Consider the following 11,145-nt stretch of genomic DNA (forward strand, 5'->3'; position numbering starts at 1 on the left):
ATTGTTGTGCGCGCGCTCCTGAGAGGCCCACTAGCGGGCCGTGTGCAGAGTGCCGGGGATGGCGGGTAGCGTGTCGTGTGCAGAGGCCGCTCGACCAATCAGCGTCGAGAATCGCGAGTAGACCGTGTTGAAGCCTAAACGTGCATCAGAAGGTGAGATATTCTTCCAAATTTTCCCTTTTATTCGTGCAAAGAAACTCGTATCCGTCAAAAACAACACGCCGCGAGCGCCGTCAAGGTTGGCAGGACAATTTAAGTGTATTTCGGTGGCGAATTACCCTGTAATACGCGCCGAGGCCGGACGTGTGAGGAAGGGGCGATGCGCTCGACAAATGGAGGCGCAAAACAGGCGAGGGGACCGCATGCGACAGCCATCTCGGGGGAGGAGGCGGCGCATCCCTCGAAGGCGAAGCGGCGGTGACGGGGCGGGAGGAGGCGTAGCGCGAGGGCGAGAGGCGAGGGCTGCCAGTTAGAGTAGCGGGGGACGAAGAGAAAGGCCTTCGAGAGAGAGAAGAGCGAGCGAGGCATGTAAACACGTCGCCGCCAGTGCGTGCTTGGCCAGGGCCTCCTCCTCCTCCTCGGCGCTTAATAAATGTCAAGTGCGTTCATCTGCCACTTAGAAAGGTTGGTGGTGAGGAATTTGCGCGCGGAGATGTATTTTCGCGGGGAGACGAGCACGCTGGAAGTGGCGACCAAGTGCCTCGGAGCGAATGCCAATCCGCCCGGGGTCGTCGCGAGCGGGAGGGAGCCCCGTGGTCGTCAGGAGCGTCCTGGGCCTCTGCTGGGCCTCGGACAAGGCGCTCGCCATCCGCGGGACTCGCTGTTTGTTCTCTGATTATAACGGGAATGAGTAACCTTTCGTGGGGCGCACATGGTATGCAGGCTGTGCGGAAGGATGCGCGAGTTATAAGCGTGGACATCCTTACTCTAGAGCTATCGTATTGAGCATCCTTTTACATCTGTAGTTTTAGACCTGATGAGATCCTAACAGATAGGGGAAATAGGCTGATATTTTGATTAACTTGCAGTGGCTTGGAGATAGAGGTGAAGTTTATAGTTGTGGAATGGTTTGATGTGTATTGAATGTAAATTGCATATCCCCCATAGTACTTGCTGTGGTGAAACGATGCTGTCAGCTGTTTAGGAAAGATTGACAATATCAGAGAATATCTACTATCAGATAGGCAGTAAGTGTGAGTGAAAGTGCATAGTGAAGAAACTAGAGATGTCAGCTATCTATCAGGAAATGTCTTTGGAGCAAAGAAATGTTTGTGACAAGATGAAGGCCATATACAACTCGTCTTGAAAAAGTGATTTAGAAGTGAAAATTACTATGCTAAGTTATAAGTTAGTTTTTACATGTAAGCCTGATACTGTTGTGTCATTTAATTCAATATATAAGTTCCTTAACGATAGTAGAAAGCCCTGTTTATGATGCTAAGCCTTTTTATGATTCGAGTTTAAAATAATGAATAGTTTGTATATGTAAATTTGTGTTGCCTTTAATACTCAGATATCAGACTACCAGATACTTTGTCAAGCGTGCTTGTTGGGCAGAGTAATTTTATTTTCGTAAGCAACTATAACCTTTGCAAACCACTGGTATTGTAGTTTATAGATGTACTAAGCTATGGAAATGGATAATCGCACTTATAAAAAAAAAGGTGTTTTCATTTCAAAACCTGTAGCTCATTAGCAGTGATTTTACTAATGGTATTGCTTTCAGTGTTAGTTTGCTACATTTTCCTTGGAAACAGTTATATACCTTACATTTTCCATTTATATTTCCAAGTGGTCCAAGAGGTTAACATGAGAGTTCTGAAAGGAGGCCTTTGTCTTGCAGATTTCTCAACAAGCAGGGTGGAGGAGGAGTGAGTGAGGTGGAGAGAGTTGTGTGGAGTCTGTTTCACCTGAGTCACCATGTCAGGTTCCAAGTGTTACAAGTGTAACCGCATGGGCCACTTCGCCAGAGAGTGCCCCATGGGAAGCGGTCCAGGCCTCAGAGGCCGTGGGGGTCCAAGGGGTAGGTTCAGTTTGGCTTTTTAATCATTCTTGAGACATTATTTGTCTTGTGGTTTTAGATATTGAAAGAATTAAGAGCTATTGCATTTTCATTGACAAACATGTTTGTGAAAATTCCACTTCAAGTTTCTGATATCACAAGTGTCTTTTTTGGTTTTATTGTTGAAAATGATATTACCATCATTATTGATTCTATTATCTGTATATCAAAAGTGCCTAATTTTCATTCCATCAGTTTACATAATTATTTATAATATATAAATCTTACCATCTTTTAGTTTCTGTTCATTTGCATAATCTTCGGGAGTAAGAATCAGCTTATACATATTTTTTTACTATATCTACTGCCAATATATATATATATATAATATATAGATGTGTATATATATATATATATATTTATAAAATATGTAGGGATTCTAGGTACATACAAAAGTCCAATTGAAACCAATAAATTTTTGATTACTAGTCTATTATTTTTATGGCTCAAAATTAAAGATAATTTGAAAGTCAAGGACCTGTCTTGAGCATATACTGTCATGTAGACATTTCCCCTAAGATTTATTGGTGTTGGTATGCATTCTGTTCTGTTTGCTATAGGCTTAAGGAAAGATTGCTATTCTTTGGGAGGTGAGTCTGTATAAGCAACCCTTACATAGAGAGAGAAAAGAACAAGCTTTAGCTTTTCCTTGTTCACAGCATGATTATATATATATAAATTTATATATATATGTAATTAGGATATATATATTTCAGATGTAGACTTTTGCTGTATTGTCAATATTTGTGTCCTTTGCTATAATCTTTCAAAGCTGTTAACCTGGATTTTGATAGTTCTCAACTTGCACTGGTAACTTGGTCCTAGTTAACACAGCCATAAGTCTAGTAACATAGAAGATGCTTGTTTTGAAGCTGTTTGCATCCCTTCTAAAGAAGAATTATTGTGCACTCTTTGTCCTTTGTTTATTTAAGTTATTAATTTTTTCTAGTTTGATTATTTATAAATTATTGTTGTTAGGGAAAATGTTCTAATTGATCCTTTTTACTTGAGCGATTTCACCAATGTCATTCCAAGGATTACAAAATAGTTGTCCTTTTTTCATGTTTATATTGATTTCTGTGCAGTCACTTCTGTCTGCATCATTTTTTTTATTGCTTGTCTTGTTTTCTTCACCAACATGAAGTGTTAATTATAAGATGGCTTTAAATCCTTTTAATCTAAAACCTATGTATATTTTAGTGTAAGGACATTCTGATTAGCAGTACCATATTTTCTTTAAATAAATGGAGATAAACATAGCCATTGAATAGACCAAAATTATATTAATCAATGTGATGAGTGATTTGTTTATGTAGAAAATATATTCTCCAATTAGCCCAAGTGTGATTGGCTCAACAAAGTAAGGAAAAGAAAATGTGTGTATTGCATTTCTTTATAACCAGATCTTGTTTATTTTATTATATTAGCTGGAGCAGTAATATTTTGAGTAGACTATAGTTTCACTTAAAGATTACACCATTGTGCAAGAGTTTTTTTTTTCCTCCCTCAAGTGCTCAGAAATAATAAGTTTCTTCCCAAAGTGAGCCTATGAATAGTTTAGTATTTTTCATGCAACATTTTCATTTCTTTATAGTCCCAAATGTTATTCTCCTTCCTTCCTCCAATTTTTATCCAAAAGCAATACATGCCTATCCAGGTTGAATGATGAAACATGCAGTTTTTTTTATTTTTTTTTTAAGATCAGGGGGTGCTTTACCAGTAAAGAAATGCATATGCCAGAAACTGAGAATCATATATTGTCATTACCATTAGACAACAAGCATTGCAAAAGGGTAGATAATGAAGGTGAAATCGTTCATATAAATTTCATTCATTCCATTGTTGTAAGCATATCAGTTGTATTTTCTTTTTAGAGTTTCATTCTTGTTTCGATAATTAAAAGTTATCCATAATAAATAACCCTTATCATAACTTAACATGCCTTAAATTATTTGAATTTTTATTGTTCTTTTATTTTTCTTTGCCCATGCAGCTACAAATTAGTTTTTAATGGCTATTGGTTTGATAATTTTGGTAAAGTTGCTTCAACTAGCAATTAAAGACTAAGCTGTAAGTTTGCATTTAGAATGTAACCTGCATGCTTGTTTCATCAGCCTTCCAATGTTTGGGGTAGTTCTGGAAGCTTGGATGTTATAACATGGTTACTTGTTATATTGCCCAATCTTCTTAAAGCCACACATTGTGATGTGCCCTCACCACAGAATATTACCTGGGCTACAGTGCTTCAGATCCCTAAACCACTTTCCTTTTATTAATTCATAACCTGGTCACACTCGTGACTTCAGACCTCTACTCCTTAGAAAAATGCTACAAGTGCAACCGTCCAGGTCACTTTGCTCGTGACTGCAAGGAGGAGGAGGATCACTGCTACCGCTGTGATGGCGTGGGCCACATTGCCAAGGACTGTGAACACTCTTCTGATGAACGTGAGTAATCAAGTTAACTTGCATTAGATTTTACTGTTTTTTTTTTTTGTTAAATATTTGAAGGGTTTAAAGGTGGTTTGTATATGAGGTAGCTAATAATTTGTAGTATTTTTATGAATATGATTTATCCTCTGTATTTAGATATTGTCTTGCTTCTCTCAGAATTGTAAAGAATGAGTTAACCCCTTGGTGACGGGTGAAGAAAACTAAAAAAAAACTCTACGCTCTGGCGATCAATGGCAGCGCGCCGACTTTGAGCGCGGGAATTCGGTACATCAAGCCGAATCACCGGCTCGTAGCGCTTTGGCGCGCCGCCGCGGCATACTGCCACACGCCACATTTCGAGCGGTTTGTTTTGACGTCTATAGATGTGACCCGTCATTAAGGGGTTAAATTTGGTTTTATAAAGTAAATATATTAAATATGATTATGTATATGAGTGATACACAAAAAGAGGTTGTTGCTAATGTTCATGCTTCGGCATATGTGCTATGTTTACTGATAATTTATGAATTGGGGAAATCAGGTAGGCTTACTATTAGATGCCTCAGTGAAAGAGTATTTTTGGAGCCATCTGTGTAAATAGATTGGGGGGGAGGGGGTATGGTGGACATGCCTGATACCAGTGGAGTAACCAAGACCTTAGATTAAAATTGTTGTTTCATACTTGAGAAGCTGTTCAAATTTTTCTTCTCGGATCTGGGTTTAGAAAATTGTCTTTGTGTGGCCTGATTTTTTTTTTTTATCATCAATATTATTATTATTATTAACTTCTTAGCCTCTTACCTTTTGGGAAAAAGGAGGTGAAAAACCACAGGTGTCTGTCTTATAGTTATTAGTATACTTTTTCAAAAATCATACAAAAGTATACAGGAAACTTTGTTTGGTTTGAGATAGAAATTAAAGCCTTATCATCAAAACTGTATATGAATGCTTTACCCTCATGGAATGTCCTTCAATTTTTAGTATTCATAAATAGACAAATTAAATACAGACCTTATGGGTAAAGACTGAATTAAAGAGAGTCCTTATGGATAAGAATAGAAAATTGTACCTATTTAAAGAAGTTTTCTATTCAAATTAAAAATTGCGCCACGCCTTCACATCTGATGCAATTACAACAAACATATGGGTTCCTAAATTAGTTTCAGGAAACTTTTTTAGGGGGTTTGAGACGTACAAATGCCCAGGAGCTTTTATACAAACTGAACTTTTGAAAAATGTTACTTGTTGCAATTGTCCCAAACAACTGAAATGTCTCTTGCAAATACTGTTAACCCCTTGATGACGGTTGTAGAAAACTAAAAAAAAAAAAAAAAAACTGCGCTCTGGCGATCCACGGCAACACGCCAACTTGGAGTGCAGGAGTTCGGTACATCAAGCCGAATCACCGCCTTGGAGCGCTTTGGCATGCCGCCGCTGCTTACAGCCACACGCCACATTTCGAGCCGTTTGTTTTCACGTCTATAGACATGACCTGTCAGGAAGGGGTTAAGTGATAAAACAAAGTTGAATATGAAATGGCTAGATGCTTTGAATAAGGCTACAAATATAGAATTATGAAAATATTGCCTCTCAGTTGGGGTTGGTTTCTGGCCAGTTAATAGATAATATATAGAAGGCAAGTCTGGCTGTTTAACGCCTATAGGTGTCATAATACGCTCGAAATGTGGCTTGCGGCGGCGCGCCAAAGTGCTCCGAGGCAGTGATTTGGCTTGATGTACCAAACTCACGCAATCAAGCCATGTTTTGCCAGAGCGTAGTTTTTTTTTTTTTTTTTTTTTTTTTTTAAGTTTTCTACACCCGTCACCAATGGGTTAAATAGCTATTTTCAAAGGAAAACTGATAATGAATCGTGTTAGACCAAATCTATACTCCTATTTAGAATAGCATGGATGCCAATAACACAAAATTGAATTGAAGAGAATCATAAATGATAATAAGGAGAAATTCACAACATCCACAACTCAAGCCCTCAAATTATCAACCCAGAAAAACAAGGCATAGGTTTAGAGTGAGGATGTGTTAAAGAAAAATAAATATCACAGCAAGAACCCCCTTTTTCCATAGGTCAATGATCATGCACAGAGTACTGTGAATAGTGATATTGCATAAGTTGTCAAAAACTGGCAAGGTACTGCCCCATCTCTCATATAAGGAAAGGATGTATTAAATCTGAAATTGTAAGTCTTAGATGACTAATGTTGAATCCCACCTACAAAAACCTCCCCTCCCACCTCTATCCCTCTCTCCCTCACTCCCTCCCCCCTCCCCCCTCACTCCCTCCCCCCTCACTCCCTCCCCCCTCCCCCCTTCCTTCTTCCCTCTTCCTTCCTTCCCTCTCTCCCTCACTCTCTCCTTCCCTCTTCCTTCCTTCCCTCTTCCTTCCTTCCCTCTTCCTTCCTTCCCTCCTTCCTTCCCTCCTTCCCTCCCTCCCTCCCTCCCTCCCTCCCTCTCCCCCTCTTCCTTCTTTCCTTCATTACCCTCTTTCCCCCCACATTTGTTTTAACCATCAACCTACCTCCCTCACTCCCTCCCTCTGTCTAGACCCTGTCCTCTCCTTTTTTTTCCTGCTATTAAATTGTTTTACTTTGGTACTACACTGGAGGGGGGGAGGGCTGTTAAAAATTAAATTTTGATAAATTTTAAAATATTTTTGGTATGGCACACATTATGGTCTTTTAGAAAAAGAAGTATAGATAACGAAACTTCCCAAAACACAGTTCACTGAATGGGTGGAGGGAAATTAGTGTGTATATATAGTCCTGACTTTTAAAACTTATGAAATAAAACAGATCACTAAATTTTTCTAATTTTCCCATGCAGCCTCATGCTACAACTGCTCCAAGATGGGCCACATCGCCAGGGATTGTCCAGAACCTGAGCGCACCTGTTATGTGTGCAACAAGAGCGGGCACATCTCCCGTCAGTGCACTGAAAATAAGAGTGAGAACCGCAATGCAAAGGTAATCTCATCTTCCCTTTGTTTCACTTTTGGAATGTGTTAACACTTTACATGAATATGATTTACATACACAGTGGCTCTCCACAACTTATCAGCTATTATTTTTTTAATGTTTTGTGATAAAAAATATTGTACATATAAAATCAATGTAACATTTTTTTTTTTTATTACAGTGCTATGTCTGTGGCAAAATTGGTCACATCTCCAGGGAGTGCCCTATTGGAGGAGAGCAAGAGAATGAGAAGCGTTGTTATGTGTGCGGCGCTTCTGGGCATATCTCTAGGGAGTGCCCTCAGGGTGAATCTGATACTACATGTTACAGGTATGGATTATTTTTTGGTTCCCTCCTTTTTCATACCCAGTTTCTGATCATTATCATACATGCTTGCTAATATTTTAAACTTTTTGGTGTATCCATTTTTAGTATCTATAAAAATTGATATTTCAGGTGCAACCTGAAGGGCCACATGGCTCGCAACTGCCCCAAATGTTACATGTGTGGTGGCTTTGGGCACATTTCCCGCCAGTGTGAGATGGTGGCTTAGACTGGCTGACCCACTCCTGGTCTCTCCCTCCGAAGCTACTGCTGCCCACCACCATGTTCCCCTGGACACAAGCCACTGCACAAGCTGTGGTGCTGGGGCTAAACGGTTACAGCCTGGCTTTTCACCCTCACGGTGCTCTCCAGGTGGAAACTAGGTCACATCGTGTGTACGGCGGGAAGCAAGTTCAAAGGTGTGTGATGAACAGTCAAGTAGACATGTTTCACATGCATTGATTAATAGGTAGATCCCAGTGTGGAGGAGAAAGGAGGTCAGTGATGAAGTTTTCCAGAAGAGCTAGAAAACAAACAACTGAGGAGTAGAAACATTCATAAGAGGATGTATTATATTTTAGCTCTCCCAAACGTTCATCACTTGATGCCATTGGTGAAGTAGAGGTGGATAGGAATACCAGTTCCTAGTACCTGATGTCTGAATTACTTAATCATTATCATTGCCTCTTTGTCTTCAGTTTATGGCATAGCTTTCATTGTGGAGTTTAAATAAAAAAGTAAAAAGGAAGTTGTGATTATTGAGGAGCTGGAGTGATGAGGAGGAGAGGGTCACAGGAGATGGAGCTCACCAGAGCTCCTGTATTGGTTATTCTCAGCTTGCAAGACAAGTATAGCCAGTAGAACCTTGCATGTTGAGAAATAATTAAGAATGCAATTTTGCAAGGGCTTCTTTGTTATTCCATATAGTCTCATCCACCTACATTGTTTGTTCATAGTTGTTCTTTGCCAAGTGAAAATAGTGATTGAAGACAATCAGACCAAGATAAAATTTTCAAAATGATGTCCATGATCTAGTATGTGCAACAGGAGAGAGTGAGTTTTTGAGGCTCTACTTCATTTCCATTGTCAGGAATATTCATATCTGAAAGTAACATTTTCTGGTGTTCAAAAGTTGCTGTAAAGAGCTTTCAGGTTATAACAGGATGACCATTCTTAGTTGATGTGGCAGACTTGGTGTTAGGGGTATAGGTGTAATAATCTTTGCTGTACATGAATTTACAGTTTCTTTCATTTTGTGCTGATGACCTTACCAGAATTTTGAACTTAAAATAGGAGACCTTCATCGAGGAATTTACATCCATCATGTGTCGTAAATATCTTCACTTGTGTTCTAGTCCTCACAAGTTTACATACCAATCATGTCAGGTGAATTGACTGTCTGGAAAACTTTAAGCTTTGATGTAGTCATTTAATCTTTCTATGGGACTCTTTTACTAAATGTAATGCATTTCATTTCTAGTAAAATATTTCATGAATCTACATTTCATAGGTTTGTAGTGGTGGTCTTATTTTTAACTCGGCATCAAATTAATAGGTGCTAGAGCCAGGAGATCCATTTGAATGAAGTGGTCATCAGCACAAAGGTGTTGCAAAGAGGAGGAGATTTGTGAACACATTTATGAAATTTGTCGTGGGAGTTTTAAAATGTACATAAATCTAACAAAAACAAAAGGCTGTTTAAAGAAGATGACAATATTAATGATGACGACGGACTGTTCCGGTATTGGTTGGCACAGTCTGAGTAGCAGGAGTTTGGAGAGATGTGAAGCCAGAGGCTATAGTGTGTGTGACTTTCACACCTCTAATTTATGGTGTTGTGGTTAGCAGGTGAAGATTAATACGAATTTATTGACAGTGATACTGCAGGAGGGTGCATAGAAGGTGTAAATCCTGGCCTACTTGCTCATCCCTTAGTTAAGATATTTCATGTTAATGCGGAGGAGAAGGATGGAGACGACAGTATTTGTCGGGTGGGGGGTAGAGTGGACGAGAATTTCACATACGAATCTTATTTCCTGTAGGAGGCACAGACAGCTCTTGCCTTCATTTAAAATGGCTGAGTAAGAATTCAATGGAATGTTTTATTTAATGACACAAGTTTTCAATTGTTTTTTTATTTTTCTATACAGTTGTGTAGAAGTACACAAAGATGAAGGCATAAAAGTACTAAATGATTCATACTAAACTTTCCAGAGAGCAAAACCATACAACATATATTTTCTTAAACAGATTTATGTTAACATTTATGTAAGAACAAATTAATTTTTCATGACTAGCTGTGCCTCACACAGGGGGTTCTCCCAGAGCCATTCTGCCCTTCCTCCTGTGCCTGGGGAACCACTTACCTCATGGGTTCCTTAAAAGGTCGTTATTATGATCTTTCACCAGTACCTGCACAGTCGCCCCTTTGTTGTTGTGAAGGAGATGCTGATATGTAGACTGACAAGTTAGCGTGAGTCTTGGGTACAAAATAAAGAAAAGGCTTGTTTTACCATCAACCTCAAAAGACAAGTAGCCTAATCAATAGAATAGAACAGTTTTTTTAGAAATTACATAGAAGTTAAACAGTGTATTCCTTTATGCTGGCTGCTTTTCTTTTAGAAACATTTTGAAAATTTGCCTTTTTATTATTTGTACAGTACTTAGGACACATACTGGCTTGTCATTGTACATCATATATATAAAAAATGAAAGTGAGACTATTTTGTTACTGAATATTAGCGTTACTAAGGCGGAAGAAGAAGAGCGGTTGATTACAAAGTCTTCTAGTCCTTATAATTCCCACTGAAGTTATTGTTGTTCACATTTTTTACTCTGAATTTATGTGTGCATTGAAGAACTACATGTCCTCAGTGTGCCTGGTATTCAACCTCAATAAACAGGTTCACATTGTTTTGAATATTATTTTTCCTCAGTTTATGTTATTAACTAAGGTGTTTTCTGATTATTAATATCCCAGGATCTGTTCATATTGATGGTTTGAACTGGAGATACCCTCTAGGAAGATATTTGTGCGAGAAGGATGAGAATACATATTGAATGTTGTGATTTGATGTAAAAAGAAAAGAAAAAAAATACCAGATATTTTGTGGAATTCCCTTTAAAAAAAAGGTTAAAGGAATAGTTTGCTCTTTTTTTTTTTTTTTTTTTTCTTTTTTTGTAAAGAAAACATTGTAACAGGTTCTATGTATTGATATTGAGGGTATGGCTCATAGTAGCTATTCAGATTTTGATTGGGGAACTACCAATAGATTTTTCTATCATTGTTTTCTTGAAATGAGACACCACCATGACCCATTGAAGTATTAGTACTGTAATGACAGATTGGCAGAGCA

General features: G+C 38.6%; 1 protein-coding gene across 4 annotated transcripts; it reads left to right on the plus strand.

Moving 5' to 3' along the window:
- On the plus strand, positions 1 to 10,702 carry LOC125038338 (DNA-binding protein HEXBP-like). Of its 4 annotated transcripts, none has more exons than XM_047631804.1 (6): positions 1 to 152; positions 1,843 to 2,022; positions 4,368 to 4,508; positions 7,335 to 7,474; positions 7,647 to 7,795; positions 7,922 to 10,702. In XM_047631804.1, the coding sequence occupies exons 2-6, from the start codon at positions 1,920 to 1,922 to the stop codon at positions 8,016 to 8,018; spliced, it is 630 nt and encodes a 209-aa protein (XP_047487760.1). In that variant the 5' UTR covers positions 1 to 152; positions 1,843 to 1,919; the 3' UTR covers positions 8,019 to 10,702. The 4 variants fall into 4 exon arrangements, with proteins under 4 accessions (XP_047487760.1, XP_047487763.1, XP_047487762.1 ...); XM_047631807.1 differs by having other exon boundaries at positions 4,383 to 4,508; XM_047631806.1 differs by lacking the exon at positions 1 to 152 and adding an exon at positions 214 to 237.
- Positions 10,703 to 11,145: the final 443 nt, after the last annotated feature.

Source organism: Penaeus chinensis, chromosome 24 (assembly GCF_019202785.1).
Source record: "Penaeus chinensis breed Huanghai No. 1 chromosome 24, ASM1920278v2, whole genome shotgun sequence".
NCBI classification, from domain to species: Eukaryota; Metazoa; Arthropoda; class Malacostraca; order Decapoda; family Penaeidae; genus Penaeus; species Penaeus chinensis.